General features: G+C 44.6%; 11 protein-coding genes across 14 annotated transcripts; 6 read left to right on the plus strand and 5 right to left on the minus strand.

Moving 5' to 3' along the window:
- Positions 1 to 1,047: 1,047 nt before the first annotated feature.
- LOC133845745 (E3 ubiquitin-protein ligase MARCHF6) lies at positions 1,048 to 4,725 on the minus strand. Its single transcript, XM_062280304.1, has 2 exons — positions 2,807 to 4,725; positions 1,048 to 2,742 (listed from the first exon to the last, which is right to left on the minus strand). The coding sequence occupies exons 1-2, from the start codon at positions 4,361 to 4,363 to the stop codon at positions 1,219 to 1,221; spliced, it is 3,081 nt and encodes a 1,026-aa protein (XP_062136288.1). The 5' UTR covers positions 4,364 to 4,725; the 3' UTR covers positions 1,048 to 1,218.
- Positions 4,726 to 4,864: 139 nt separating this feature from the next.
- Positions 4,865 to 5,520, plus strand: LOC133845751 (thioredoxin, mitochondrial). Its single transcript, XM_062280311.1, has 2 exons — positions 4,865 to 5,122; positions 5,185 to 5,520. The coding sequence occupies exons 1-2, from the start codon at positions 4,947 to 4,949 to the stop codon at positions 5,429 to 5,431; spliced, it is 423 nt and encodes a 140-aa protein (XP_062136295.1). The 5' UTR covers positions 4,865 to 4,946; the 3' UTR covers positions 5,432 to 5,520.
- LOC133845750 (large ribosomal subunit protein uL23m) lies at positions 5,451 to 6,144 on the minus strand. The gene is made up of 2 exons (XM_062280310.1): positions 5,756 to 6,144; positions 5,451 to 5,690 (listed from the first exon to the last, which is right to left on the minus strand). Exons 1-2 carry the CDS (start codon positions 6,047 to 6,049, stop codon positions 5,532 to 5,534), a joined length of 453 nt encoding a protein of 150 aa, XP_062136294.1. The 5' UTR covers positions 6,050 to 6,144; the 3' UTR covers positions 5,451 to 5,531.
- A 132-nt stretch (positions 6,145 to 6,276) lies between these two features.
- On the plus strand, positions 6,277 to 8,940 carry LOC133845747 (nucleolar MIF4G domain-containing protein 1 homolog; the record flags this gene model as incomplete). Its single annotated transcript, XM_062280305.1, has 2 exons — positions 6,277 to 7,141; positions 7,201 to 8,940. Coding segments are annotated over 2 exons (2,544 nt in total), but the record flags the coding sequence as incomplete, so codon positions are not given.
- On the minus strand, positions 8,859 to 9,912 carry LOC133845749 (uncharacterized protein C7orf50 homolog). 2 transcript variants are annotated; one of them, XM_062280307.1, is made up of 2 exons: positions 9,622 to 9,912; positions 8,859 to 9,565 (listed from the first exon to the last, which is right to left on the minus strand). In XM_062280307.1, the coding sequence occupies exons 1-2, from the start codon at positions 9,782 to 9,784 to the stop codon at positions 9,000 to 9,002; spliced, it is 729 nt and encodes a 242-aa protein (XP_062136291.1). In that variant the 5' UTR covers positions 9,785 to 9,912; the 3' UTR covers positions 8,859 to 8,999. The 2 variants fall into 2 exon arrangements, with proteins under 2 accessions (XP_062136291.1, XP_062136293.1); XM_062280309.1 differs by having other exon boundaries at positions 8,859 to 9,562; positions 9,622 to 9,906.
- A 229-nt stretch (positions 9,913 to 10,141) lies between these two features.
- LOC133845748 (putative neutral sphingomyelinase) lies at positions 10,142 to 11,917 on the plus strand. The gene is made up of 2 exons (XM_062280306.1): positions 10,142 to 10,344; positions 10,443 to 11,917. Exons 1-2 carry the CDS (start codon positions 10,304 to 10,306, stop codon positions 11,701 to 11,703), a joined length of 1,302 nt encoding a protein of 433 aa, XP_062136290.1. The 5' UTR covers positions 10,142 to 10,303; the 3' UTR covers positions 11,704 to 11,917.
- A 611-nt stretch (positions 11,918 to 12,528) lies between these two features.
- On the plus strand, positions 12,529 to 15,170 carry LOC133846071 (protein ecdysoneless). The gene is made up of 2 exons (XM_062280809.1): positions 12,529 to 13,101; positions 13,161 to 15,170. The coding sequence occupies exons 1-2, from the start codon at positions 12,810 to 12,812 to the stop codon at positions 14,993 to 14,995; spliced, it is 2,127 nt and encodes a 708-aa protein (XP_062136793.1). The 5' UTR covers positions 12,529 to 12,809; the 3' UTR covers positions 14,996 to 15,170.
- Positions 15,171 to 15,274: 104 nt separating this feature from the next.
- On the minus strand, positions 15,275 to 16,090 carry LOC133846074 (heterogeneous nuclear ribonucleoprotein 87F). The gene is made up of 2 exons (XM_062280814.1): positions 15,614 to 16,090; positions 15,275 to 15,555 (listed from the first exon to the last, which is right to left on the minus strand). Exons 1-2 carry the CDS (start codon positions 15,924 to 15,926, stop codon positions 15,368 to 15,370), a joined length of 501 nt encoding a protein of 166 aa, XP_062136798.1. The 5' UTR covers positions 15,927 to 16,090; the 3' UTR covers positions 15,275 to 15,367.
- A 251-nt stretch (positions 16,091 to 16,341) lies between these two features.
- Positions 16,342 to 20,317, plus strand: LOC133846070 (xylosyltransferase oxt). The gene is made up of 3 exons (XM_062280808.1): positions 16,342 to 17,308; positions 17,372 to 17,532; positions 18,067 to 20,317. The coding sequence occupies exons 1-3, from the start codon at positions 16,609 to 16,611 to the stop codon at positions 19,873 to 19,875; spliced, it is 2,670 nt and encodes an 889-aa protein (XP_062136792.1). The 5' UTR covers positions 16,342 to 16,608; the 3' UTR covers positions 19,876 to 20,317.
- Positions 20,318 to 20,695: 378 nt separating this feature from the next.
- On the minus strand, positions 20,696 to 21,846 carry LOC133846073 (elongator complex protein 5). The gene is made up of 3 exons (XM_062280813.1): positions 21,686 to 21,846; positions 21,008 to 21,623; positions 20,696 to 20,949 (listed from the first exon to the last, which is right to left on the minus strand). Exons 1-3 carry the CDS (start codon positions 21,732 to 21,734, stop codon positions 20,853 to 20,855), a joined length of 762 nt encoding a protein of 253 aa, XP_062136797.1. The 5' UTR covers positions 21,735 to 21,846; the 3' UTR covers positions 20,696 to 20,852.
- A 431-nt stretch (positions 21,847 to 22,277) lies between these two features.
- On the plus strand, positions 22,278 to 27,984 carry LOC133846072 (plasma membrane ascorbate-dependent reductase CYBRD1). 3 transcript variants are annotated; one of them, XM_062280811.1, is made up of 4 exons: positions 22,278 to 22,555; positions 26,731 to 26,943; positions 27,011 to 27,374; positions 27,439 to 27,984. In XM_062280811.1, the coding sequence occupies exons 1-4, from the start codon at positions 22,504 to 22,506 to the stop codon at positions 27,605 to 27,607; spliced, it is 798 nt and encodes a 265-aa protein (XP_062136795.1). In that variant the 5' UTR covers positions 22,278 to 22,503; the 3' UTR covers positions 27,608 to 27,984. The 3 variants fall into 3 exon arrangements, with proteins under 3 accessions (XP_062136795.1, XP_062136796.1, XP_062136794.1); XM_062280812.1 differs by lacking the exon at positions 22,278 to 22,555 and adding an exon at positions 22,905 to 23,043; XM_062280810.1 differs by lacking the exon at positions 22,278 to 22,555 and adding an exon at positions 23,576 to 24,048.
- Positions 27,985 to 27,987: the final 3 nt, after the last annotated feature.

The raw sequence follows: 27,987 nt of genomic DNA on the forward strand, positions 1-27,987 counted from the left end.
AGAATATTAAGAATGTAGAATAATATGAGAGAATAATATTTTACTATTTTCATAAACTGTGCCAAAACTTTCTTTTTCAAGATATTTCACACAGAAAAATTTAAGTGTTTGAACTCACTTTCACTTGAGAAAGGTTTAAAATATTTATGTTAACGTTAAAGTGTAGTTCACTATTCGCATAAACTATGCGAAAACTTTAATTTTCTTCGTTTCGCCTTTTTGTTTGAAAAGGGTTTCGCTGTTGCCTGTTGGGAAATCGCTGTTTAGGGACAAACAAATTGGATATCCGAGGAAACTTTAAAGTTAAGTTTATTAATTTATTATATCATTTATAATTAAATGTATACATATATAATTTTTACAAGTTCGTAAAGCTACTCAAAAGTTTTCACCACATTTACCAAGTTCTGTTGTATCTATTTGTATTATTGTTATTATTTGTTCTGTATTATTATTATTATATATATCATTATCGGGAGAGAATAAACGAAGAGTCGCGGTCTTTTATTTTTATTCAGTTTCTAATACAAGGTAATCTCCGTGTCTATATATCATATATATGCGAGTGCTGCTATGAGTGTATGTGTCGAGTTAATCGTCATATATATATTTGTATATAGAAAGATATATCTGATGGATATCATAGTATTTGAATTTTTGTTTTTTTTCGTTTTTCTTTTTTGTTTTCTTTTTACAAAGCAACGTTGCAAATGTTGCAGGTGAATATCGGTTAGTCCTTGCCCCGAATTTATATGTGTGTTTTTATAAATATTTATAGAAAATCATTGAACTCTCAATGATTTCAACTATTGGCTATTTGCGGCTGGCTTAAAATATCGTACATCGTATCGTATGGATAAGGATTGGGATCATGGAACTTGAGGGAGGGGGGACCTATAAGCAAAAAAAGTTCTAACAAACAATTGTGTCTAACGCGTAAGAAAGAAATAACTCTAAAGCAAGAAAACAAAAGTTGATTGCAACTTGAAAATTTTGAAACATGCCCCATTTTTTTTTTTTGGCGGCATCGCCTACTTACATGACCTGTGCCATAATCCCTGTCTCTAGCTGCTGTTCTAGATGATACATTGAGTGTGAGTGTGTATGAGTTTGGGTCTGAGTGTATGTGTCGTGTGGATGGGTATGAAGCATGTGTGCCAAACAGAGATACAACAACAGGGACTCCATGATGAACATGCAGATGAAGTAAACGTAACCCTAGAGCAGCTCCTCATTGGCATCGGCTATCAGGATTCGCGGCATCGGACCTCGTCGTCGTCGCGCATGCAACGCTGCCTGCTCGGCGAGATTGACCAAGGGATCCGGATCCAGTTCCCTCTCCTCATCGGGACCCGCATTGGGTATAACATAGCCCTGTTGTTGCTGTGGCTCTACTGCCTGCGCCTCGCCAGCTTGGGCTTGTGCCTGTTGCGCCTCCTCGGCCTCTTGGCGTGCCTTCAGCTCCTGCGCAGCCGCCGCCTGCTGAGCCTGCTGCTTTTTGCGATGCTCATAGTTGACCAGCCGCTGGCCAACCAAATACTTGTCCACCTTGATGGACAAATACAACTTCTTCAGCTGCTTTATTTGGAAGAGCACAAATCCAATGCTTCCCACAAGTATGAAGCTAACTGGATACACCACTTTCGAAATGAACAGCCGTCCAAAGGGATCCACAATGAAGATTGGCAATATGGAGTGACCAATCACATAGGGTATTGCCAGCGCCAAACCAAATGTGGTCACCACCGGCACCGCGAGATCGCGAATCACAAATTTCAAATCGAAATCGCGCAATCCATCGGTGTAGGCGCGTTCCAACGCACGCTTGAGATGCCAATCGGGTCCCATGAGCGTCAGTGCAATGGCAATCTTGGTGTAGAGCACGCCCAGTGCCCAATCCTGCCACAGGAAGCGTATGGGCATGTTGCGCCATGGCACACGCAATGGTATGACCACCACCTGCTCCAGCAGCAGTCCAAACAGCAACGGCACCAGCACAAAGATGCCCACGAGCGTGAGCACTGGCAGCGCATACTGGAGGGCAACACGTGCCCAGTGCTTCAGCTTGTTCACAATTGCAGCGCGTCCTTGGGGCAGCAGTGTGACGACAACAGCAATACCACGCGACACAATCCAGCAGAGATAGCCACCGATTTCAGCAGTGTATAATTCATGTGGCCGCAACAAACGTTCGTTTTTACGCGCTGTCTCCGGATCAACGGCAGCAGCAGCCACCGCATCGTCGGCAACCAAAGGCGGCACTTTATCACCCGGTTGTCCAGTCCACAACATCATCAGACGGCGGCCAATGTAGACGGGCACGGTGAGCATTAGCATGGCAGCACACACGATAGACAGACACATTAGCGAGAGCAGCGCGCACAGGCGCACGGCAAAGAACGAGGGACGCTCGTAGGGCTGGAAGCCAACGGGTACAACGGGTTGCATGATGGCTTGATGGGCGGCTGCCAAGTTGCGTGGCGGCGGTGGAGCTGGCTCTGGTACGGGCGGTGGTGGCGGAACTGGAGGAGCTGCAGCAGCAACTCCATCAGCTGCTGGCTCGGCTGCAGCTTCGGCAGCCTCCTCGGCAGCAGCAGCAGCTGGTGGTGGTGGCTCCTCGGGAGCGGGCAGCAGATAGCTGCGAATGCCCAGCAGCCAGGCGACAGCTGTGCACCAGATGCGCAGCAAACCCTTTAGCCAAATGCGCGTCTGCGTTTGCTCAAAGAATCCAGGCAACACAATCTGAAAACAAATAATTGATTAATGTGTAAACTAATTAATTGCTTGACTAATTGTGTTCACTCACCTGCAGCAGCAACAGCTGCAAACTCAGATCGTTCACCTCGGAGTCACCACTCAACGCGTAGGGCAAGAAATTGGGCCAAATCACCTGGAGTATGCGTATGGGCAGCCAGAGCATCAGCAGCACAGCGAAACCAAAGATCATGGCTGAGGCAACGAGACGTCGAACATGCCTAATGATGGGCACGTGAATCATCTCCTGTATAGGACTGAAATCCGGATCATTCACATTGCGAAAGATCCATAGCACACCGGGACGCAACACTTCGCGCAGCAGCGAAATGAAGGCCGCAAAATAGTAGACATAAACCATGCCAAACATCCAGTGAACAAAGAGCGAGGTTCCAGGTGCAGCCTTAAAGCTGGCCTTGCGATCCTTCAAGCTGGCATCGAGCAGCGGCAACGAACAAATGTCCAGCCACCAGCCCGAGATGAGCGGCAACACACCAATCTCAACCACGGATAGTAGCGATACCTTGACCACAATGTAGCAGAGTCCAATAAACCAGCAGATGCGACGCAGCCGAAAGATGCGTGCCAAGAAATGCAGCACGACCAGTGTCAGTCCAATGCAACAGTAGCCAAAGAGCGTGGTGATCAATCCATGGAAATGGAGTAAAGGTTTCTCTGGCTGCAGCAGGTCCATTGAACTTAGTATAAAGTTGCCCACGCAATACGGACAGAAAGCGAAGGTAAAGATGAACATGGTGTTGAGCGAGATGATCCAGAAGACGTGCTCCAAGAAGACTAGCGAACCATCAAGACCCAGCAGACGCTCCCAGGTAAGCTCTTCGGCTGCACGATCCCATTCCATGGGATTCCAGTTCTGTTCATCGTTGTCCGCATTCGCAACCGCCGGTTCAGGATTGTTGAGAGGCACTTCTTGCGGTGCTTCGCCGTTGTTGTTATCATCCTGTGGCGCATCAGCGGCAACTGGTGCCGCATCAGCAGCGGCAGGTGGAGCAGCATTAGCAGCAGGTGGAGCGGGTGCTGCAGCCGGAGCTGGAGCTGGTGCCTCGTCACGCTCCAGCCAATCAGGTCCACCACCATGTAGTATTTGTTCGCGTAGCCAAACAAGACCAATGAACGAGAGCAGAGTGCACGTGACAACAAAGCACCCACGGAACGCATCCTCAGCCAGATTCTCCATGGAGAAGATGTCAAACGGCAGCGAGAGTATCATGTCGAAAGAGCTGGCGCGAAATAGGTAGCGATAGGTGCGATACGCTGACAATGGCACCACACCAAACCAGGCCATGCCAACTAGCGAAAAGTGGAGCCATGAACGAGCGCCCTCCAAAACAGCGGACATGAGACCCACAAGGACATCGCGTAGCGGCAGAACGCGTGGCATATCGGGCGCATAGATGGGCTGGAAGCTAAAACGATGGCCACACAGTTCGCAGTATTCCTTGTGCGAGTAACGCATCCATTGCATCAGGCAATCCTGATGGATGTACTTAATGCTGCCCGTGCAGATGCAGGGATAGAAGAGCGGGCGATCTGCGACCGCTTCGCAGCGGCAGACGCGACAGATGTCGCCCTGCGACAGATCATCCATTGTGCAGCAGCAGCGTTGTTGCTAATTGTCGTGTCTTTTCGACTTTCAGTGCCTCTGTCCTCTTTAATGTTCGTCAAACTTCATTCGATGGCTCTTTGCCATTTGCGCAGTTATAGGGCGCTTCTCTAATTGCACTTGTAAGTCCCTTGCACACGCTTCGTTTTAATGCATACACTTCGTTACAGCACAAATTGTCGCGGCGCAACTAAACACTATTAATTATAAATTTGCTGTGTGCAATCAACTACCGTCAATTGAACTTTTGATGTTACAATTTTTTAACTCAACGCGAATACGTGTTTTGCAGTGTGTCCGTGTATTGGTGTTGGTATTTTCACAGCTGCGTATTTATTTCTTAATTTAGTATTTTTTCTGATTTTTCTTCAGCAAATCTGAAAAATAATAACAAACCTACTTTTTTTCATATGAATAGTAGTATTTTGTATTACTTGCATATGGTCAGCCAATTTTTGCTACAAAACAGCTCAGCTGTTTTCATTAACTGGTCACATTAGCTGTCAGCTGTTGTTGTATTGTCATAAACTGTCGTAACTATTTCATTGTGATCAAATTACAAATAAAAATGCAGCGGCAAATTGTAAATCTCCTAAGCAATGCAACGCGTCAATTGCGTTGCCAACAGCGAGCCTTCTCCGTGTCGTCGCAGCGTTGGGAAATATTCAAGGTGCAGAGTCCCGAGGACTTTGAAAACAAAGTGAAGAAGAGTCAGACACCCGTGGTCGTCGATTTCTTCGCAACGTACGTCAGATGATATTCTATATGTCCTTATTTATAGTAAACTAAGTAATACTTCTATTTAGTTGGTGCAACCCTTGCAAGATGTTGACACCACGCATTGAGAGCATTGTGGGTGAACAGGCAGGCTCCATAAAGCTAGCCAAAGTCGATATTGATGAGCACACTGACTTAGCACTGGACTATGATGTGGCTGCTGTTCCCGTGCTGGTGATAATGCAGAATGGCAAAGAGGTGCAGCGCATGGTGGGACTACAGGATGAGGATAAGATTCGTGCCTGGGTCGCCACAGCGGTGAAGAATGCCAAGTAAAATAAGAACGTCCAAGGCGTTGGAATTGGAGCAGAGCTTTAAATTCAGTTTACTCATCAACAAAATATAAATGTTATTAAACTATAAAATGCCTATATGTCTAAATAGAGTACCATCCTGGAGTGCCAGGTCGCTTCTTATTGCGATCCAAGAATTTGCGGAATCCTTGCTTGGACTCGTCCATTGACTTTTCATCCTTCTCCTGTTTCTCTGCCTTGTTGGCAAACAGGTCGGGAAACGTAAAAGCTTCATTTTTGGGCTGTAAAACAAACGGAAATACTTGTGATGTCGTCTTCAAAATTCAAATTTAGTTCCCCCACTCACCATGGTTACATAAGCCAACTTGACATCCTCGTTCTTGGTGATGTAGCCATATACCTGATCCCGCTTGGTGTCGCCTAGTGCTATACGTGTGCGCACATCCACCACGGGAATTTTGTAAATCTTTTCCAAATAGTTTTTCACATCATGTTTGGTCATTTGTGTGGACACCGCAAATGTGACAACATTAGCCGGCTGCTCCTCGGTGGGTCGCACCAGTTTCATCCAGAAGTTTGGTAGGAAAACTCGCAGTTGCGGATTTCCGCGTTGATAAATCGGATACCAGCGTGTGGACATATTGTATTCAATTCAATATTATTTAACAAATAGAAAATACAAATTGAACTGAAGCTAAATAGAAAAACAAACAGCTGTTTGTCCACTGCGGAAGAACAAAAATCACAAATTTATACTATCCGCCGAATGTACTAAATTACGCCACGCACGTGTTGCGCTCAGCTGATTTGGCCTCACTAGAAACACAAACAATTTTGAAATTTACATTGACATGGTCAAGTTAAAGAAAAAAGGCAGCAAAACAAAAGCCCCTGAGTCGGAAGGAGCAGCGCAAGCTCAAGCATGAGACCAAGAAGAACAACAAAAGGATCTATCATGCGGCCAAAACCGATGGAGCGCAGCGTGTTGCTGAAGCTGTTGCCGAAGCAGCCGCTCTAGCAGCGCGAGGCAAAAACAAAAACAACAAAAAGAAGAAGCCAAAGAAGCAACAAATCAATCCGGAGGACATTCCTCGCGAGGAGCTGTTGGCTGGAGAAGTGGATGCCGATGATGATGAGTCCATTGCCTCTGACTTTAGTGATGAGGAAGTTGACGCTTTACTGCCAGCTGCACTTAAAGTGAAAACATTTGAGCCTCTGGGCAAGAAACCGGCAAAGCACGCTGGTATCCAGCGAGAGGATGAGATGACGGCGCGGAAACGAGAACTGCGCCAGCAGAAGGAACTATTGCAGAAATCGCGTAAGCAGCGCATGAAGCAGCTGAGGATCGAGAATGAGGAGGAGGACAAGGAAATTGCTAAATTGGAGAAGAAACTAAAGTTAAACAAGAGCAAGGATAAAAATCGCATGGTGCGCAAAATGTTCAATGATGGCTTGGACTATCTACTTGATTTTGTGCTAGACGATGACGAGGAAAAGCGGAAGTGGGAGGAGAAGCAACGCCGCAAAAAGGAACTGAAAGAGCAGCAGGAAAAGGAGGAAGCAGGCATGTGGAGCGAAGAGGAAGATGAGATGCCAGAGGCAAACAGCGAAATGGATGAAGATGATGACGGTGGAGAGGCGTCGGAGAACAGTGACATGGAAGAGAATGAAGACGATTCTGAGGATGAAGACGAAGATGGCTCTGAAAGTGGCAACGAGGAGCAATCAAATTGTAAGCTTTTGTTATTTACATTTTGCAGCTACTCCTAATCATACACTATCTTTTTGTAGACAAGGAAGACATCTATGGACGCAAACGCGATGCTGATGGCAACATAGTAAACGATGCCAACGAATCTGAGCCCAAGGCAACGGGCCAAAAGTATGTACCACCTCATCAGCGTGCACTGCTGGCGGCTAGCGAAGGATCAAGTGCACAGCAGGCGGAGAAATTAGCGCGTCTCCAAAAGCAGAGCAAAGGTTTGCTCAATCGTCTGTCCGAGGCGAATCTGCACAAGATTGCCAGCGGCATCGAGGAGCTGTACATGAAGAACTCACGCTACAACATGAACGAAACGCTGACCAAACTGCTGCAAGAAGCGCTGCTGGGCAGAACGAAGACCAATGAACGCATGGTGCAGGAACACATGGTGTTGTTAGCCTATTTGCATGCGCACATTGGTAGCGAGATTGGCGCACACTTTCTGCAGACGTTTGTGGAGCAATTCGATGGATTTCTGAAGCAACTGGATGAACTGGAGGTGGAGGACAAGCGATTGAACAACCTCATGCTATTGCTTTGCTACATGTACATGTTTAAGATCTATGAGCTGCGACTATTGCTCGAGCTAATTGCTCGCCTGGCAGCCAATCTATGCGAGAAGACGGTTGAGTGTCTGCTGCTGATCTTCCAAACTGTTGGCTTTCGACTGCGCAAAGATGATCCCTTGGCCTTCAAGAGCATGATGCAGAATGTGCAAACGCAAATCGCTGCAGCACCGTTGGAATTGAAAGAAAATCCTCGACTGCGCTTTATGATCGACACACTGAATGCTGTAAAGAACAACAATATGAGCAAATTGCCCCAATACGATCCTGAGTTGGCAGAGACGCTGCGGAAGCGTCTAAAGGGAATGCTGCGCAATGAACGTTATGTGGTCACACTGAACATCACATTGGAGGACTTGTTGCGTGCCGACAAGGTGGGCAAATGGTGGATTGTTGGCTCGGCCTGGACAGGCAATCTAGCCGAGATGGGCACTGCCCAGGCGGCAGACCAAGAGAAGCAGCGACAGCAACAAGGCAGTCAACGCTACTCGGAGAAACTCTTAGAGCTAGCAAAGAAACAACACATGAATACGGCGGAACGACGTAACATTTTCTGCATCATTATGAGTGCCGCTGACTATGTGGATGCCTTTGAAAAGATTCTGCATCTGGCGCTGAAAGATCAACGCACCGTTGCGTATGTGATTATACATTGTGCGCTCAACGAGCGTCGCTCTAATCCGTACTATGCCCATCTGGCACTCAAATTCTGTCAGTACAATCGCAAGTTCCAGTTGGCGTTTCAATTTGCCAGCTGGGATCGCATCAACGACATTGAGTCGCTGTCCAAGACACAGATACGCAATCTGGCCAGCTTTCTGCAGCAGCTCATCCTCTCCTCCGGACTGCAGTTGTCCGTGTTGAAGGTTGTGGACTTTATGCAGCTGCACAAACTAAGTTTTTATTTTATGCGCGAGATTATGCAGCGGCTGTTGTTGTCCAACGAAGAGGATCAAGTGTATCAAGCCTTCGAGCGCATTGCCAAGAACTCAAAGTTACAGCAGTTCAAGCAGAGCATTCGATTGTTTATGCAGCACTTCATGCTGGACAAGCTAGACGAGCACAAGGTTGAAGAGGAGAAACAACTGCTGCGGCAACGAATTGAATATTTGGACAAGATGTTGGCTTATGTAGATTTGTAAATATATATAGATATATATAACTCTTTCTTTTAATAATTGTTGTATCATAAAACTCTAAACATTAACAAGAACGCATTTGTTTTACTATTTGAACTTAATGACTACATATTTAGAGCTCGCTCAGTCAAAATTCTGGAGCAGATTGCGAGCTCGTTGATAACGCGATGATTCCACAATTGTCTTGCGTTCAGCATCATCTTCCAGCTTCTCACACTTTTTGTCCAAATCTTGGATAACATCGTCAGCCAGCTTCGTTAGCATTGTCTTCGCCGCACCTTTGGAACTCGCCAGATATTCAAGAGCAATGGGCCACAGCTCTTCAGATACCTTTTGTTCGTCGAAGGCAGTCTGTTGTATGGATATCTGTCGCAGTTTTTCGAATTTCCATTCCTTTCGATTGTCTTTCCATTTCTTTAAGTACTCTTCATTGCGCTTGGATTCCTTGTCGGCATTTTGATCCTTTTGCTCTTCTAGTCGCTTTAAATGTTTCTGCTTCTTCTTTTGGCGTACCGTTACAATAGCATTAGTGTTCTCTGGTTTCGCTGCCTCTTCTAGCTGCTCTGCAGTCGGACCCTCGACCTCATCGCCTTCAACATCTTCATTGGTTTCTTCTGATTGCTTGCTGCGTTTCTCTTTGATCGCTGTAACGTCTTGCTTTTGTTGCTTTCGTTTAGATGCCTTGCCTGCTTAGGGGAAAGGTATTTAATGAATATCTGATCATTAGTCCAATATCTATATTTACTCTTTACTCTTTCCTCTGGTTCCACTTGAGTTTCCTCTGGTTGCTCGTCCACGATCAAACTTTTGTTTGCCACCTCGTCGTCGCTGCTGCCTTGCGTTGCCTCATGCTTGCGTTTCTTTGATTTACGCTTTTGTTTTTTGGGCTCCAGTTCAGTACGTGCCATTTTGTTTACTTACTTACTTACTTACTTAATTTTGATTTCAAACCCAGTTTAAATGCGTTTCACTCGTTGCAATAATGTGCTTCCAGTTTTTTAAGGGCTTAATATTGCGCACAGCCAACTTCACGTGCCTCCAGATTGCGCACAGCTAACTTCAAGTGAGATGCAAAACTGCGCATATTTAATATATAATATTACAGCAAATGCAGCAACTGGAAATTTTATAAGTACGTTATTATACATTGCAATTTGCAATGTTACTGCTAATGCTGAAAAATGTTAACATGGGCATTCATTGATATTTAATTCAATTTGGTCACCCGCCATAGACTCTAAACTGCGCGCAGCCAACTTCACGCGAGACCTAAAACTGCACCATAACCAATACACCAACAAAAAATGCCGTGTTGATTTGTTTAGCAACAAAACCTGTAATCTTATCGGCGCGACCCGCGTACCCAATGAACGCCAGTTATAGCAAATGAGGCACACAATAAAGACAATAATATTACACATATCGCAATGCTGCTGTTGGAGCTAAAAATTCTAACGTTGAATATATGGTGTGTGTTTTTGGTTTTATGGTCACTTTCCCCTAATTTGGTCACGCGCATTAATCTAATTTGCCTTGGCATTGTTTACGTGTTCAATGTGGTTTCAGGGGTATTCCATTGGTCTCCAGTGATCGAGCGCCACGCATCGAAGCCATCTGTAAGGAGCTAAGGTCCAGCGACTATGACATTGTGTCGCTGCAAGAAGTCTGGTCCCAACAGGATAGCGAGAAGCTGCAAGAAGGCACCGCCAATGTCCTGCCCCATGCCCATTACTTTCACAGTGGAGTGATGGGTGCCGGGTTGTTGGTACTTTCTCGGTATCCCATACTGGGCACACTCTTCCACGCCTGGTCGGTTAACGGCTACTTCCATCGGATTCAGCATGCGGACTGGTTTGGTGGCAAAGGAGTTGGTCTCTGTCGCATTTTGTTTGGCGATCACATCGTGCATCTGTACAATGCACATCTGCATGCCGAGTATGACAATGACAACGATGAGTACAAGACACACCGTGTCATTCAGGCCTTCGACACCGCCCAGTTCATTGAGGCAACGCGCGGCAATTCGGTGCTGCAGATTCTCGCTGGAGATTTGAACACACAACCGCAGGATATCTCATACAAGGTGTTGTTGTACACGTCGAAGATGAAGGACAGCTGTGCCTCGGACACCATTCGCACCAATGAATGCGGACGCAACTCTTATACATCGCCGCGTTTGCTAGAGAAAAATCCACTGGGCATACGCATCGATCACATCTTTGTGCGTGGCGCTGATCACATCAATGCCGAGATTGTAGAGTACACACTGCCGTTCCCAGAGCGTGTGCCTGGCCAGAAGTTCAGTTTCTCCGACCATGAAGCGGTGCTCGCAAAGTTGCGTTTGAGTGTTCTGCCAGCAAATGGTGCTTCTGCTGTTGCTACAGCAACTGCTACTGTGGATGTGGAGCAAGTCGCCTGCAAAGTGAACGGCGAGGGAATGCGAGAATTGGGCGGCGCCGGAGATGCTCCCCTTGAGGATGTCTGCTTGTCGGTGGCTCAACCGTTGCCAGCTGCTCGCACCGCAGCTCTCAATGAAGCTCTGGCTCTCTGCGATGCCTCCTTGTTGCAACTGAACACGGATCGTTTATTATATTATAGTGCAGCAACAGTATTGTTTGTGCTGCTGGTGCTGCTCGTGGAATTTGCTGCTCCGGTAGGACTTCGGACCATTTATCTGCTGCTCAAGTTCATAGTGTTCGGCGTCATACTATTTTGTATATTTATGGCCTCCATTTGGAACTACATGGAACGCAATGGTGTGCTGCAGGGCAAAAAGGCGATGGAGGTGATGCTGCAGCATGCCCAGAAGTATGAGTATTTTTATTAATGACACCCCCGAAAAGTAGAAGTACATCGATTCAACTGGATCATCATGTGAAACATTCAAGAAGGCTCAAGAAGCATTTAAAATATAGCCCAAGGGCTATGTTTGTATATCTACACGTCTATTTATCGTCGACTTATATTAGTTGTAATCACTTCGAGTTCTGCCTCAGCTGTAACATTCAATGCAATAAAAATGGTCTCTATCGCTTTGAAAATATCTATGTATGTAGTATACCCGCTACCCGCTAGGCTCAGTTGAGTCAACAAATCTTAAACTAACTTAAGAGCATTAGCTGATATTTGTATTATACATATTTAATTTTGTATTGGTTATTAATTTATCTATCTAAATATGACCATTCTTTTAATTTAATACTTTTTCTTATATTTCGAGGCCGTTACAAGTCTATTACTATTTTTCACCACTGACCTAATATACATAATTTCAACCACTGTGCACAGCGATGCTTAACAAAAACAAATTATTTAAAGTTTATTCAACTTTCTAATTTATTTTAATACAAACAATAAGTTTCACTTTAATAAATGTTAAATTGATCATTCATATTTTAGTTTCTATTTCTTTTGCGAAAGTAAATAAAAGAAAGATTTTTAAACCCATTACACATAAAAAAAGATTAATGTAACGGGCATAACAAATAAATCTAGTAGTATAAATTAAAAATTCCATCTTAATTACTGTGCAATCCCCTACTTTTTTTTTCTTTAAATGATTAGCGGGTATTTCACAGTCGTGTGGGCTGCTCGATACTTAACATGTTTTTTTTTGGCAATTGTCTATCGTTATCGAGAGCGAGTCGATAGCAGCGTGATTGGCAACAGCAACAGCTCCCTTTGCAACAAAGCGTTTTTGTTTGTTTTTTGTTGAGCAAATAATAAATGAGAACTAGTTTAAAAATAGTTGCATTAGTCATCAGCAGTGCCATTTGTTGACCTATTTTTGAAAAATCAGTATTTTCGCTACCAAAAAGAGCTAGTCCAAGGATACAAATCCAAACTGAGTCACGGCCACAAACAAAACAATAAAAAACAACAACTACAAGAAAACAAAGGGCAGACAACAAAGGAGTGTGAAAGAAAGCGAAGATGAGTAAGCTTCCTGGAGCCAACTTGGAATTTGTGCGCGAAGATGACTTTGTGGAGTATTATATATTTCCCAAGCTGGCCCAGCAAAAAGATTCAAGCGAGGAGGAATTGCGTCAGCAGCTGGAACAGGTCAGGAAGGATTGTATGGAAATAGTGGAGATGAAAGTAAAGGAGCGCTCTTACATTTGGCACAAGGATCAGTTTCAACTGCAACTGCGGACGGGGAGCGCCGAGGAGCGTCTGCTGAACGAAGAGGACAACCACGAAGATGAGGGAGAGGAGGAACAGGAAGGTAAGTACCATATAATTATGTCTATATTTAGAGATGACATTGAAATTTACATCTTTCAGCTGCACTACCACCTCATTTGCATGGTGTGACCCACTATGGCGATAATATTGGCGACGAATGGTTTATTGTTTACCTGCTGAGTGAATTGACCGCCGCTCGAGCGGATTGGATAGCGCGTGTCTGCGATGCTGATGGCGAATTCCTACTCATTGAGGCCGCCGATGTGCTGCCCGACTGGGCAAGTCCCGAAACCTGCGAGCAGCGCGTCTACATAATGAATGGTCAACTGCAGCTCATCCAGAACTCGACGAACAGCAGTCAACAGAAGCGTTTGTCCATGGCAACTGCTGTGCATCGCATTCATCTCAATCCCACGCTCTATCGCTGCTCCCAGGACATACAGAACTGCATCGATGCGCGCTGTCGTGAGTTTCAGGCGGCGAAACAACATGCTGCTATTCATCGACAGATTGTCCAGCTGCCACAAAATGCGGCACAGTTGCTGAAGCAGCGTCCTGCGCTTGTGGCCTCCGCTGTGCGTGCCTTTTGCGAACGCGATTCGTTGGATACGAAGGCTTTGCGCAGCATGCGTTATTTCCCACCAGAGTCGCAAAGGATACGCACAAATGTCGCCTTCACCCGTTGTCTCTACGCCATGTTGATGCATAGTCAATATACCCCAGAACGTCGACTTGGCTGGAAGCTAACTGACGCTGTGGCCCAGCCCGAGATCTACAAGGAGCAACTGCTGGGCGTAAAGTTGGCCAGCGGCCTCGAAATCTTGGCCAGCCAGGCGAAACAGTCCAGCGAAGAGTTGGAGGAGCAGTCTCCCGCTTGGCGTGCGTATTTGCGCAGCTTGCAGAAGAAGGGTTACTTTCGTGACAATCTTGAGGGCAGTGCGGAGTATGTTCGTCTCTTGAACACTGCCAAGCAGTACTTCAAGGGCAACCAGCAACGTTTTCGCACTGCTCCATTGGTGGGCGCCGAAATTGTTGAGTTGCTGCTGCACACAGGCGAAGGCAATGCCGCTGAGCAGCTTCGCGATGAGGAGAACAATTTGTTGCCCAGCGATGCGGATGATTGGCTGAACATTAGTGCCGAGGAACTGGATGCCATGCTGCAGCAGCGTTATGGTCCACAGAAACTCTACAATCCCAATGGCGATGTGAATGCAGCTGAATTTACGAAGCAACTGTCGCAGTTTTTGGATAGACAGTCAAACTTTGAGGGCATCGAGACAAAAGAAGAAGCCGCCGCTGCCGAACTGGATTCGGATGACGATGAGCCGGCGGAGCCAGCAAGTGCAGCAAGCACCAGCTGCAGCAGCAGTAACAGCAGGGTGAAGAAGAATCCCTCGATGCGCAAGGCATGTCAGCAACGCAACTCGCTCATTCAGTCCGAGGAACAGGATAGCACTCATGTGCGCAACTTCCTGGACTTTGTGATACCCGAGGACAACTGGGACTCGAACTCAGAGATGAGCGATTATGCGGATGAGGATGATATTGAACGCAACTTTGATGCTCTTTCTAGTGCCAGCGGCATGGGCCCGGATAGCTATCGTTTGGATCGTAATATCAAGGCCTACATGGAGCAAATGGATCGCGAATTATCGCAGACTACAATAGGCAAATCGTTCCAGGCCAGCGGTAATGCCAATGCCAACGTGAACAGCTCGCAGCGCAGCGCTAATGAAGATGATTTCGATGACATCGAGGACTTTGAGCCCATCAACATCAATGTGAACACGCTGCGCAACATGATGGACAGCTACAAGTCGCAAATGGGCGGCGCTGGTCCGGTGTCCAATCTATTTACCGCCATGGGGGTGGGAATGTCGGCAGCTGCAGCCAGCGAGAAAAAGGACGAGGAACTATCCGAGTCCGCTGTCTAGGACAGTACAGGAATACATCATCAGTTAGCAATTAAGATTTCAGTCTCATTATATCTCTAACATTCAAGTCCACAATATATCGTACACCTATATATATATATATTAAATACTTTGTCCTGACTGACTTTACTCAACATAATTTCTTTACATTTGGTCGCGCAATAAGATGGGTTTTGTCGAAATTCAAACTATTTAAAAATTATAAAATATTTCTTCGCTATGCTAAGACACAAATCGTCACATGTATTTCATCCAATGCTTATCGAAGACACCAAGGAATTATAGCTTTCAAACATCATGCAAGCTGTCCAGTATATTATCTATATATATAATTATACACGTGTAAAAATTGGGGGCACTTTAAATTGCATGCTAATCTCGCGAGGCGGGCACAAAGTTGCCGTAGTCTCGCCTCACATTCATGGGCGGACCAGTTGGTCCGCTCTGTGACGGTTCATTGCGATGTCTGCGATCTCCATATCCTCCACCTCCGTCTCTACCGCCGCCACCGCCACTGCGATCTCTGCGAGGATATTCCTCATGTCGATAGTTTCGATTATCTAGAAATGGTTATATATTATTTGCCGAACAAATTATGGTATGCTTATCGGCAGTTACCTCTATAACGGTCATGACCGCCGCCACCACGTCTATGCCATCCACGATTGCCGCCGCCTCGGCGTTGACCTCCATTGTAGCGATTATTATATGAATTGTGACCACCGCCGCCTCCTCCGCCGCCACCTCCTCCTCCACCACCACCGCTCATCCAGTTGTCTACCAGCGGTGGCTCGGGCACGGGCTTGGCACAGTGCGCCATAAATTCAGCATCGTCTGTGGTGTAGCGCAAGGCAAATTCTGACTCACATTCCTCTAGAAAACTTACATCTTTCTCTGGCAGTCGGTTAATTTTGCGGTTGGGATCAACCATTTTTGTTCTTTTGTTTTGTTAACAGGTACGCTGTATCGCAGTGCCAGACAAAATAATAAACTGATTTAATATATATACGCAGTCTTAATATTAAATTAATTGTTAAAAAACTATACTGTTCAAGCGAATAAATTCGAAATAGCAACACCAATCAGCTGTTGCTTATCGATAATAAACTAGACATCATCTATAGAGAGCTCCCAGGGCAGGAGCGAAAACAGCTGTTGTAAATTCAAGTGGCAAAGTATGAATGAAAAACATAAGAAAATAAGTTAAATTGCATAATAAGTAAATTTTCAAAATTAATAAACACTAATATTTAATAATAAACAGGTTGCCGATAACAACTTGAGTATAATGCGATTCCCGCTTTCGATGATAAGCCATAGCAAACTTATCGATCAACCAGGGCAACAGCTCAAACAGCTGTTTCGCTGCAAATGTCGTGTGCATGTAGAACGTGAAAAGCGGGAGTGAAAAATGCAGCTAAATATACGTAAATAAGTTAAAGTTAAGCAAATTGTAAATAATTTCCATGCCATACGCTTGAGGCACACAATAATCACACAAACGCTGGTCATGCCTGCATCACTGCATCGCATTCATAGAACGACAACAAGCAACAGCAGCAGCGTCAACGACTACAACAACAATAAAAAACGAGTGAATCCTTGAGGCTCTCATGGTCAGCATGGAGCAACAGTCGTCGCCATCGATGCGTTGGTTGCGTCGCTACCGTTCATTCTTCATAATACTGCTATTCATAATTGCCATCCAACTGTTTTTGGCGTACAAATCACGCGACATTGATTTGGCGGGCGCATTGCGCACCCAACGCGATATCCACGAATCCACTCCCGAATCCTCGCCAGCAGTGCCACCGGCAGCGCCCGCCAATGTGGTGCCGGTGGCAAAGCAACTGGGCTTCCAGCCCGAATGTGATATCAATGCCAAGGAAGCAATATCGGCACTTCAACGTGCTAAGACGAAAGACTGCCGTCAACATATCGCCCACATTGCCTGTGCCATTCAGGCTGGACGCTTCTATGCCAGCCAACTGCAAAGCAGCTGCCCTGCCGGCAATCATACAGCCAACGTGGCACTTGGCTGCTATCGCGACGAGAAGGACAGTCGCCTGCTTGGCGGCTACTTTGCCAGTCTAAAGACCTCCAATTCACCTAGCAGCTGTGTGGAGCTTTGCCTGCAGTCGGGTTATCCCTATGCGGGTGTTCAGTATTCACGCGAGTGCTTCTGTGGCTTCGATGCACCGCCAAGCTCCGCCAAGTTGCCCGATTCCAGCTGCAACATGAAATGCTTGGGACATGCCAAAGAAATCTGCGGTGGTTTCTATGCCATGAATGTCTATGAAACGGGCATTGCCAGTAAGTTTTGCTATCAATTAAATTGCGCACTGTCTTCTATGTTAATTGTATAATCCTCGACAGAATTCACAGCACAACTGGCAGCAAGCAGTGCGCCGCCGGGAGAGGAACAAGTTCGGATTGCATTTCTACTGACGTTGAATGGCCGCGCATTGCGGCAAGTTCATCGACTTCTCCGCGCGCTCTATGCGCCCCAGCACGTCTATTACATTCACGTGGATGCGGTGAGTTCAGGGGGGGGAGAGACGAGAAAGCTAGTTGCCTCGCCACTGCGCCGGATTTGCTAATTAAAATGGGTTTCATCGTTTGTGCTAATTGTTGTGTTAGACAGTTTTATATTTTTAGAATCCGAGCATCAAGCAACATTAATTTACAGAAGGCTGTTAATCTTAACTATTTTATTTTGGACGAAAATGTCAAATTGGTTTATGTAAAGGTTTTTTTATTACCCTATGCTTAGAATTTTGCTTTAAATCGTAGCTTGCCAATATCTTTGCCTTATGAGGCTTGGGAGAACCCCAATTAGATTGTATGCGGGCATTTCCGAATTGACAGGAAGTTACGATCGTTCAATTGAAAGAAAGAATTGGATTTTAACCCCAAAAAGTCGTTTTTTTGAAGAACTGCAAAGTTTTAATATCCGATACGAAATGTTCAAAGGGTTTAAATTTAGAATCTGCTTTAAGTACTTTAAAATATCGAACCTTAATCAATGCGCACCCGTTAATATGTTCCCTTGTTTTTTTCCTCACTAACAGCGCCAGGATTATTTGTACCGCAAACTCCTCGAACTCGAGCCAAAGTTTCCAAACATACGATTGGCCCGCAAACGCTTTTCGACCATTTGGGGCGGCGCCTCGCTGCTGACAATGCTGCTGCAGTGCATGCAGGATCTGCTCAAGTCCAGCTGGCAATGGGACTTTGTAATCAATCTCAGTGAAAGCGACTTTCCCGTCAAGACGCTGGACAAACTCGTTGACTTTATGAGTGCGAATCGAGGACGCAACTTTGTCAAAGGTCACGGCCGCGAGACGCAACGTTTCATCCAGAAGCAGGGACTGGACAAGACCTTTGTCGAGTGCGATACGCACATGTGGCGCATCGGAGACCGCAAGTTGCCCGCTGGCATTCAAGTCGATGGCGGCAGCGATTGGGTGGCACTCTCACGTCCCTTCGTAAGCTATGTGACGCATCCGGCTAAGGAGGATACGTTGCTGCAGGAGCTGTTGCGCATCTTTCGGCATACGCTGCTGCCAGCGGAATCGTTCTTTCACACGGTGCTGCGGAACACGCAGCATTGTCACAGCTATGTGGACAACAATCTGCATGTGACCAACTGGAAACGTAAGCAGGGCTGCAAGTGTCAATATAAGCATGTCGTCGACTGGTGCGGCTGCAGTCCCAATGACTTCAAGCCTGAGGATTGGGCCCGCTTGCAGGCCACCGAGCAAAAGTCTCTGTTCTTTGCACGCAAATTTGAACCGATCATCAATCAGGCTGTGTTGCTGCAGTTAGAGGAATGGCTCTATGGCCCATATACCAATGATTACGCCAATCTGCATGGCTATTGGCAGTCGCTTTACCATCACGAGGATGTGCACAGCGCTGGCGACGATCTGACGCGCACTATAGGAGACAGCTTGATGCGTTTGGCAGTGCAGCAGACAAAGCTAAAGCATCAACTGCAGGCGGAACAGTTGTTAGAGCTCACGCACTATCTGCATCGGGATCAGTACAAGGGTTTCCTGGTGCGCTTCAGTGCGCAGCGTCGCAACGATTCCAAGCAGCTGCAACTGGAGACACGTGTGCGACCCGTGCAACTGGGCAAGCTGGCGAGGAATGCGCGCTTTAGCAAACGTTTGCGCAACTTTGAGGTCTCCACGGACTTTGACCAGAAGGAGCAGGTGGCACGCAACTTTGCCAAGATGCTAGGGCCCAAAAGTGAGCTTGTGCTCAGCTATACATATCAAGGAGTGGCCGAAACACGCGACGATGCTGCGCACTCGTACAATTTGACGCTGCTGTGGTTGGATCCCTTGGGACGTCTGCAAGACTTTAATGAGCTGCATGTGGAAGAATCACAGCTGGATGTTATCAATCACTCGAAGACGCTCCTCAAACAACCGCTTACACCAGGCATCTGGACAGCCAAACTCATTGGACGTAGTTCAATCTACGCGCAGCTTAAGTTCCTCGTCTCGCCTTTGGCCTACTCGAATGGATCGCCACTAGAAACTGCTGCAGCGGCCAAGACTCTGAACGGTGGTCTGACTCTTTCGCTGCCCGAAGACTTTGAGCTGCCCGTGGAGTGGCAACAGCATCTGGACAACGACAACGATGTCTTTGCACTGCGTGAAGAAGCTTTGGCCAATGCTCAGTTAACCGGGCAGCAACTTCACGCCAGGATCGATGAGCTGGTTGGCAAATTCTTTCAGCTGCGCGAAACATGCGAGGTGAATGGTGAAACGCGTGTGCTTCCCGAGCTGCCGCTCTGCCAAGACACTGCCTGGAGTTCGCTCGCTTCGGATCCCAAGAGCGACATTGAAGCGCTGCTCAAGCGTCGATGATGAGCACCTCTCTCCCGTTTAAAGTGGGAGCGAGTTGTTATAGCCATTTTTTATATTGAAAACGCTACCATTGAACAATTTTTGTTAATCATTTTGTTGTTGTGTAAATACCGCGTCCCTCTAAATGTTTATGTGTGTGTGTGCAAGTGTTTTAAACGTCCTTATATACTCGGTAGTCAAAGGAAAATCTCCAATATCAGCATTCGAGTTATAGCTCTCGGTCCGTCAATCTTTACCTCAAAGATTCTTATAGTAAATGTGCTCATAATACAATTTCCCGGTATTACCGGGTATCTTACAGTCGCGCAAATGCGACTGTAGTTTGCCAACTTGTTATATATAATAGTAAATGCTGCAACTCAGCTAGGATTTTTATCAAGAATTATGCGCACAAAAGAATGCTCTTGCCTTGTCAATGCTTCACTTTGCTTTTCGGCTAGTAGATCAGATCAGCACTGTAAATACAATACGTACTGAATAAGTAGATAGAAACACTACGAAAATGTAGCACATCGAGTTCCTTTTAGTTAGTTGCACTGCAGCAAGAAGAACAACAAGTCAATTAGCTGTGGCAGAGCATTCAATTTCTTCTCTCTTTTATAACTCGGATTTAAATCAAATTTAATGCACCTTTTTCGATCCATTCTTTTTCTCTTATAGATTGTTGTGTGATAAATGTGGTGTGAATGTGTCGTCTGAATGTGTTTTTTTATGAGTATTACAAAGACATTGTTAGATAAGATTAAGAGTAACTAATGCGATGCAATTGTATCTGTAGCATTTTAGTATATAAACTTTCAAACTATTCACAAAACAAGAGTTTCATTTTCGAGCCGGATTTTTTAAAAATTGGCTGAGCTCGCTTACAGGTATTTTTTTAATTGTTATTGTATTTAGAGACCTATGTAAATATTTAAAGCCAAGGCGATTTGTACTGCCGTTTGCTGTGTGTGTGTGTGTTTGTGGAGATAACTCTTTTAGATCAGCAGATCCTCATCCGGATCCTCATCATCGAAGTCGTCGTCCGCATCAGGAGTATAAATAATGTTGCCCTCTGTTGCTGTATCGCTTGTGCTGTTAGTATAAAATGAGGTTTACTTAAGGATGTGACTAAAAAAAACTTCACTCTTACCGCTCGTATGGCAGTGTAAGCGCATTTCGTGCCACCATCTCATCCTCGTCAAGCTCAATTTTAAAGGTGCCACCTGGATCAGCTGCCTTGACGCCTTCCTCCGACTTGACTTCTGTGACAGTTGCTGCACTCGCTGCTGCGTCAACTAGAGGTTTCACTTTGAACTCTGTCTTGCTGACCTCGCAAGTGTAACGCTTATTGCTAACGCCGCCACCTGGTTTGCGCGACAGCAGCGACAACGTGGTATCCGTCTCCAGACGTAGCACCAGCTCCGAGAGGTACTCGCAGCCGGCCAGAATGTACTCGGCATCAGCGTGTAGCAACAGTTTCGGGGATGCCCACAAGAAGACGCGGCTCACATGTTCGCAGCGACGCAGTCGGTTGATGAACTGAAAGATGTGGGCGGGTTTGTGATAGCACAACAAATCGGCGAGTGTTGGCAGTATAACATTGATTGCGCTCTTTGGGTTGTTGTTGTCACCCAGCAACGATTCAATGCTGGCCACGTGCTTCAATTGCGTCCCAATTGGCAGCACTTTAACTTCCTCGCCCTGTCCCTGTTCTTTCAAAAGGCTGTCAATGAACTTTGCTGCGATACGTTCGCGATTCAGTTGATCTGTGCAAGGCAGAAAAGAATTGTTTTAATTACTTTAGCAGTGTGCGTAGCATTACACTTACCAATTATCAGAACCACCTTCTGATTGGTCACCATCAAATTGGAAAGCATGTTGCATTTAATTGGCACGAAACAAAAAAATAAAATAAAAAATCAAACTGCAGTTTGTGTTGTTGCTCGTTTTGTTAGCGATGTACAAATCGGGCGCACACCTGACTTATCGATATCAGCCGTTGTAATTCAGTGAGACCAAGTGTCAGGTTAATACTGAAAGCTCGGCAAAGTCAAATTATTTTGCATATTTGGAGTGATTGTTTCACAAATGCTGTTGCTTATGTTACGCTTTTTTATTAAAATCATTTTAGATTCCTTGAAGATGTGGCTGTTATCTAGTTCTGCACCTGTTTACAGAATTGTGCCCACTCCTAATCAAGTGTGACCAAGTTAAAGGCATTTTTTTTGTCGTAGAATAGTGCGTTTTAAAACTCAACTTGCCGTCGCGCTTAGTGGTAATTTGATCCACTCTTCCTCTTGCAGCCATTTTCCAAGTGAGTAAACAATAACAACAGGAATTATCATGCAGGGCAGGTAGATCGATTACAAATCCGATTAAGGGAAACGTGCAACCTTGAACTAGTCTTCCTCATACAGTGATTGCCGGTCATTGGCACGGGCAGTGATAAGAAGATCTCTTCTTAATTTGTTTGCTTTTGGCTTTTGTTGACGCCGCGTCGCGGTAATGCAGACCAAAAGCTGACGTACCGAATCGGTCTGCGGTTGCTGCATCTGTAGTTGTTGTGATTTTTTGCTTGACTCATTCGGTTGTGGTTCTCTTCGATCGCGGCGTTCTTTTTTTTTTTTGCTCGTGATTACTCGTTAGATGGAGGAATTGGATACAACGTGGCTGCTGATTGACACATATACAGAAAACTGTAAGTATTACGTTGCAACTGTAATTGTAAGCCAAGTTTTCAAATTCGTTACTTTCAAACAAATAAACAAAGCATTAATATCCAACAAGTGGTTCACACCGTGTATCTGTGTGAATGTGTGCATTTGTGTTCGAGCTTTCGTTTGTATTGGTTAATGCTTTGAACTTTCATGTCAAAGAAAGCTTCGTCCGAAAGCTTTTGAGGGGAAGTTGCGGAGGCGTAGCTGCGCTGCCGCCTGTCGCCTTTGCAGAATTTTCACTGCATCCATATGGAAAATGGATTGAGTTGTAATACAGCCAAAAATCAAATCCTGCATACAACGCAATTTGCTCAACAAGTTAAGACCAGACAGTAAACAGCTGGCAAAGTGAATAATAAATTGATAAATCTTGTAAAAGTCTTTTAAGGCAATCGCTTAAAATTCAAAACAAATAACAGTAGCAAAAAAAGAGGAAAAACAAGTGAATTTAAAATGCTCTTCTCGCTGGGTAAGTGACAAGTGCGTTTTGCAATTATTATGCATAGAACATTTTATAAGCTATTGAAATGCAACTCAGTAAGCATCCCAAATGAGGTTTAGTCAAAGGAATGCGCCTCCCTCTAACCCCCTTCACATTCTGCGGTTAAGTGTCGTGCATATTAACAACAACAGTCACAATAACAACAAAGTTGCTTTAGGCGATTGCATGTCAACTTCTATTAAGCATTTTATGCAATGTCCACGGGGAGCTCTTTAAGGTTCATTCTTAAATTACTCTATTAGTTAGACAATTAGCCGACACTTTAAGATGCGTTATTAAAAGCTTGCAACTCTCATGAGAGTTTTGCCTATGTGCCTAAGCTTATGATAAATGTTATAATTTGCCGACATTTGATGTCAGTTAAAGCTGTGGTAATGAAAACTTTTGCTACTCCCATGCGAGTTTTGTATATGCGTCAAAGCTTTTGCGCTGCCAACGTCATCGTCGGCAGCGCTGCCAATCGCCCCGCCTAGCGAGCAAAGCGCCAACTTTAAATTCAGTTGCGCATTGCACTTTGAGGTGCTCGGTTGGTTGTATTCGCATTTCATTGCGTCTGCATACGTGTGTGTGTGTATTGTTTTATTTTGTCTAACTAGCGACTCTGCTATTGCCTGTGCATGCAAATTAAAAGGGGACAACACGCAATTAGACAGCGGGAGTACGTGTATTGATTTTCAAGTGTAACTAAAAGTGTGACCATGTCAAAGGATTTGGATATTGAGCAGGCGGCGCAGACGACGGCAACGTCAACGCCGACAGCGGCGCCAACAACGACCTCAATTGAAGTCAAAGCCGAGCCTGTTGCTGTTGTTGAATTGGCAGCGCCAGCACCAGCAACGAATGGCGAAAATAATGGCAAGGCTGAACAGCAAAAACAACAACAACCGCAAGCAGTGACAGCGGCGGTAACAACAACAATAACAGAACAAGTGCAGCCAACAGTTGCGGCTGCCGATGCGGCCGCAAGTAAAGGTATAAAAACAACAACAATAACATGCATATTAATTTTATGGCCGCGGCGTTAAACAACTCAACGAATTTAGTGCGGCGTCGAATTAGTGGTAAAAGCTTAAAACAAAACGCAGTCGGCAGGATAGACTAATAAGAAAGCAAAAGAAAGAGAGACAGAGTGGAAGATCAAGAGCGATGATTGCAGAGAGCGTTATAGAGAGAAACCGTTGCAATTGCATTACTAATGCTCATACTTCACTTGCTGATGCTTCTTCTTCACCCACCGAATGTGCGTTCGTGTGTCTGTTTGTCTGCACCCGTCTCCCGCCCACTTCTCCTTCGTCTCCTTGTGCAGAGTCATCAACATCGCAACAAGTTGAATTTCACTTTAGTTTTTCAGCATTTTTGTGCCGTTTGTGTTTGCTCGTCGTATTTATTTTACTTTTGCTGTCTTCAACTTTTTACGCTTTTCCAAAGTCGTCGTCGGCGTCGTCGCATCTTGAAAAAGTTTTACTTTTTATGTAGATTGTTTATTTCTTTCTCGCTGTTTTTTCTGCGCCATTCATTACCTTCAAATTTTGCGCACGATCTGTTGCAACGCTTTGTTGCACAACACCAACAACAACAACAACGTGCAGCACGCCTGCTTAACTAACACTCGATTATTTATAATGTGCACTTAAGACATTATTAATAGGTGCACGACTATTAATTTCTCTGGCCAACAAAAAAAAACAATTTATAAAGCAGCCAAAATTTATTATTGTATAATATGTGGCACGTGTGAAGTTGCAAACTATCTGCCCCTAAATTCAAAACTAGCTCCACTTTTAAAACATTTGCATATCTTTCGCGAGCAAACAAACAAAACTTCAACTCAAGCAGTTGATAAGCAGCGATAAAGCAGAGTTAAGGTTGTCCTTAAGCAAAGGTGAACTGCTTGCACTTGTCGCTATCGCGAAACAGATACTCAGCCATTAAACTAGTTCAATCTATCAAGTTCATCTGTTGTAAAGTGCCAAAAATTAAAGTTGTAAACGTAAGCATCGGCTTTTATCAATAGCAGAACATACATTTGCATAGCATTCGCAAACAAGAACCTTAAATTAAAGTAGCTGACAAAGCGAAGTCAAGGTTGCCAAAAGTGAACTGCTTACAACTGTCGATAATTTAAACTATAAACTAGCTGATCATGCTATCGACTTTTATCGATTCAAGTAGCTGGTTAGTGAACTGCTTGCTCTTGTTTGACTTGCATTTCTGCCTGCTACTTAATTTATCTAGCATGTTGTAGTTTTTCTTTAACTTCTAACACGCGCACAACACATTTCATACATTTCATCAAAAAGGCATTCCGATTTTTAATTTATTTGCAATTTTTTATCTGCCCTTTTCATCCCGCTCCGCTTCATTCCACTACCATATCGAAAACTTTAGATACATAGCGAAAAATGCTATTTAAAGCGATTTGGTATCATTCTGCCACTACAGTAGATTGTATAGAGGCTGCCAGACAATGTTTACACGTTCTGCTGATAACAAACTAACAGAACAGCACCATTTCCAGCCCCACTCCCACTTCCAGTCCCATCGAAGATACTGATGCCAACCACCTGCTGTTCTATTGGTCGCCTTAAAATGTTAGGCAAACAATTAACATGCTGTGCACATTATTATGACTTAAGGCGTGTAATCTAATCACAGCAATTCGCATTTATTACAATTACTTGCAATCCGATACACAAACAAATAAACACTCGCTGCTCTCGCTTAAAGATCTCAGCTTGCCGACGGCGTAGTTTATCGACACTTTTGTTTATCGATTACACAGATCACTGGAATTACATGCCACGCCTGTTGTTCATGTGTCGTGTGTCTATGATATCATATGACAGCTATGTGGGGAACCCAATTGACGGGTCACAGACTCACAGGCCATCAAGATTGCATTATAGTTAATTAATGGATCAACGGCGGAAAACACTTGGAGATCTTAACAAGTCTTTCCAGCTTTTTTTGTAATGACACCTATTTCAATTAATTTATTCTGTTTTAATGAGATGTAGCATCTTCAGATCTATACATGATCAAATAACGAGTATTAATTAAAGCTAATTATTTATATATAACCATTTCTTATAAATAGGCAAATTTTAATATACTGAACTGCTTTAAAATACTTATGACAGGATCAACTGCTTGCACTATGCCCTAAGCAGTTCGTGTGCTGAAGGGACTGCATTTTTGGGCAGCATCTGCTTGAATAATTGCCAACAGCTTGCACTGCTTTAAAAGCGCAAGCAGTGCTTTTACTTATGTTACGTATACGCTACATATAAATGTGTTAAGAAATGTGAAAGGCATTTCATAGTCTCATAGTCTTTCAGTTATAAAAAGATAAAGAAATTTAGTGCAGATCTTTGTAAATTCCATAGACTCTACTGACTACTTTAAATTACTTTTCCGTAGCTATGCACAATATGTATCTGTTATGTTATTTCATGTTTAATGTGCCAAAAATAGATATGCGCTCTTCTATAGTAATGGGAATATTTTTGGGCAATTTATAATTTATACAGCCACTTTGCATTCTTTCATCAAAACTTATGCTGGCTATTTTTGATAGCAGTTTTTGGGAATGGTTTTCTGCTGTTGTTGTTTGTTTAGCGCGTTTCAATTTTTGTTTATTTTTGGCTCTCGCAGGCGGCAACAACAAGTCCACTATGGATCCGGCACTGATCAACTTCAAGGTGCTCTATGTGCTGACACAGCTGTGTGGCCTGACAATGATTGTGTTGGTTGGCACCTGGATTGGTCAGCATTATGGAGGCTTAGGTGGCTCATCGAATCCCAAGCTCGAGTTTAATTGGCATCCATTATTTATGACCATTGGCTTCATCTACTTGTATGGCAATTGTGAGTAGTATCATTAACCGGATAAAGGTGCAACTAATATACTAATGGGTGCAACTCTTTCTTGTAGCTATTTTGGTGTATCGCGGTTTTCGCACCACGCGCAAGAAGACACTGAAGCTCACCCACGCTGGCATACATATGGCTGCCTTCATACTCACGGTGATTGCCCTGAAGACGGTATTCGATTCGCATAATCTGGCCGATCCCCCAATTCCCAATATGTACTCGCTGCACTCATGGTTGGGCCTGTCGGCTGTGATCATCTTTGGTTTGCAGTATGTGGCTGGTTTCACGGCCTTCCTGGTGCCGGGCATGCGGGAGAACTACAAGATTGCTCTGATGCCGCTTCACATCTATTTCGGACTCTTTGGCTTTGTGTTGGCCATTGCCAGCGCTGTGATGGGACTCACTGAGAAGGCCATCTTCTCGCTGTAAGTTGTCAAACTTATTGAAGCAACTTCAAAGTCAACTAAAACTATTTTTATGCTCTTCTAGGGGTGCCAACTATTCCACATTGCCCGCAGCTGGAGTGCTGGCCAACATTATTGGCGTGCTCTATGTGATCTTCGGTGCTCTCGTTGTTTACCTGGCTACAGAGCCATCCTATAAGCGCAAACCTCTCCCCGAGGACACGGCTCTGCTCGCCAGCAATGGCGCCGAGTAGGTCTCGAACCATCTACCATTTACTTAAGCTCAAAACTGTGCACAAAACGTTTATATATATATATGTTATGTATAACAAATTCCCCAAGAGAGCGAGTGAGCGAGAGAGATTTATTTGTGGTTTATTTGTTCTGCTCAGCAACAGAAATGTTAAAATTAAAGTTACATTTTTTAATTATAATAGTGAATAAGTTATAAACAAATGATTTGTTTGTGTGACGACAAGTTACCTGCCTGTTTACCCGTAACGTGACTCGATCTGACATCTGTATTATACGAATATTTGTAATATATATCCATTTATATATATATCTATATCTATATGTATCTATTTACCGTAAATAAAATTCTGTAATCAGAACGCATTCGCTACCAAAACAC

This window comes from Drosophila sulfurigaster, chromosome 3 (assembly GCF_023558435.1).
Source record: "Drosophila sulfurigaster albostrigata strain 15112-1811.04 chromosome 3, ASM2355843v2, whole genome shotgun sequence".
NCBI lineage: Eukaryota > Metazoa > Arthropoda > Insecta > Diptera > Drosophilidae > Drosophila > Drosophila sulfurigaster.

Excerpts from the sequence above, each read along its gene's own strand:
- LOC133845745 (XM_062280304.1), bottom strand. The coding sequence starts at position 4,363 with ATGGATGATCTGTCGCAGGGCGACATCTGTCGCGTCTGCCGCTGCGAA. Across the intron at positions 2,743-2,806 it reads TGCAGCTGTTGCTGCTGCAG|ATTGTGTTGCCTGGATTCTT; the intron begins GTGAGTGAACAC and ends ATTTGTTTTCAG.
- LOC133845751 (XM_062280311.1), top strand. The coding sequence starts at position 4,947 with ATGCAGCGGCAAATTGTAAATCTCCTAAGCAATGCAACGCGTCAATTG. Across the intron at positions 5,123-5,184 it reads GTCGTCGATTTCTTCGCAAC|TTGGTGCAACCCTTGCAAGA; the intron begins GTACGTCAGATG and ends ACTTCTATTTAG.
- LOC133845750 (XM_062280310.1), bottom strand. The coding sequence starts at position 6,049 with ATGTCCACACGCTGGTATCCGATTTATCAACGCGGAAATCCGCAACTG. Across the intron at positions 5,691-5,755 it reads AGTTGGCTTATGTAACCATG|CCCAAAAATGAAGCTTTTAC; the intron begins GTGAGTGGGGGA and ends TTTGTTTTACAG.
- LOC133845749 (XM_062280307.1), bottom strand. The coding sequence starts at position 9,784 with ATGGCACGTACTGAACTGGAGCCCAAAAAACAAAAGCGTAAATCAAAG. Across the intron at positions 9,566-9,621 it reads ACCAGAGGAAAGAGTAAAGA|CAGGCAAGGCATCTAAACGA; the intron begins GTAAATATAGAT and ends CTTTCCCCTAAG.
- LOC133845748 (XM_062280306.1), top strand. The coding sequence starts at position 10,304 with ATGCTGCTGTTGGAGCTAAAAATTCTAACGTTGAATATATG. Across the intron at positions 10,345-10,442 it reads ATTCTAACGTTGAATATATG|GGGTATTCCATTGGTCTCCA; the intron begins GTGTGTGTTTTT and ends ATGTGGTTTCAG.
- LOC133846071 (XM_062280809.1), top strand. The coding sequence starts at position 12,810 with ATGAGTAAGCTTCCTGGAGCCAACTTGGAATTTGTGCGCGAAGATGAC. Across the intron at positions 13,102-13,160 it reads GGGAGAGGAGGAACAGGAAG|CTGCACTACCACCTCATTTG; the intron begins GTAAGTACCATA and ends TACATCTTTCAG.
- LOC133846074 (XM_062280814.1), bottom strand. The coding sequence starts at position 15,926 with ATGGTTGATCCCAACCGCAAAATTAACCGACTGCCAGAGAAAGATGTA. Across the intron at positions 15,556-15,613 it reads CGGTCATGACCGTTATAGAG|ATAATCGAAACTATCGACAT; the intron begins GTAACTGCCGAT and ends AACCATTTCTAG.
- LOC133846070 (XM_062280808.1), top strand. The coding sequence starts at position 16,609 with ATGGTCAGCATGGAGCAACAGTCGTCGCCATCGATGCGTTGGTTGCGT. Across the intron at positions 17,309-17,371 it reads CTATGAAACGGGCATTGCCA|AATTCACAGCACAACTGGCA; the intron begins GTAAGTTTTGCT and ends AATCCTCGACAG. Across the intron at positions 17,533-18,066 it reads ATTACATTCACGTGGATGCG|CGCCAGGATTATTTGTACCG; the intron begins GTGAGTTCAGGG and ends CCTCACTAACAG.
- LOC133846073 (XM_062280813.1), bottom strand. The coding sequence starts at position 21,734 with ATGCTTTCCAATTTGATGGTGACCAATCAGAAGGTGGTTCTGATAATT. Across the intron at positions 21,624-21,685 it reads GAAGGTGGTTCTGATAATTG|ATCAACTGAATCGCGAACGT; the intron begins GTAAGTGTAATG and ends TGCCTTGCACAG. Across the intron at positions 20,950-21,007 it reads CTTACACTGCCATACGAGCG|CACAAGCGATACAGCAACAG; the intron begins GTAAGAGTGAAG and ends TTATACTAACAG.
- LOC133846072 (XM_062280810.1), top strand. The coding sequence starts at position 23,775 with ATGTCAAAGGATTTGGATATTGAGCAGGCGGCGCAGACGACGGCAACG. Across the intron at positions 26,944-27,010 it reads CATCTACTTGTATGGCAATT|CTATTTTGGTGTATCGCGGT; the intron begins GTGAGTAGTATC and ends TCTTTCTTGTAG. Across the intron at positions 27,375-27,438 it reads GAGAAGGCCATCTTCTCGCT|GGGTGCCAACTATTCCACAT; the intron begins GTAAGTTGTCAA and ends ATGCTCTTCTAG.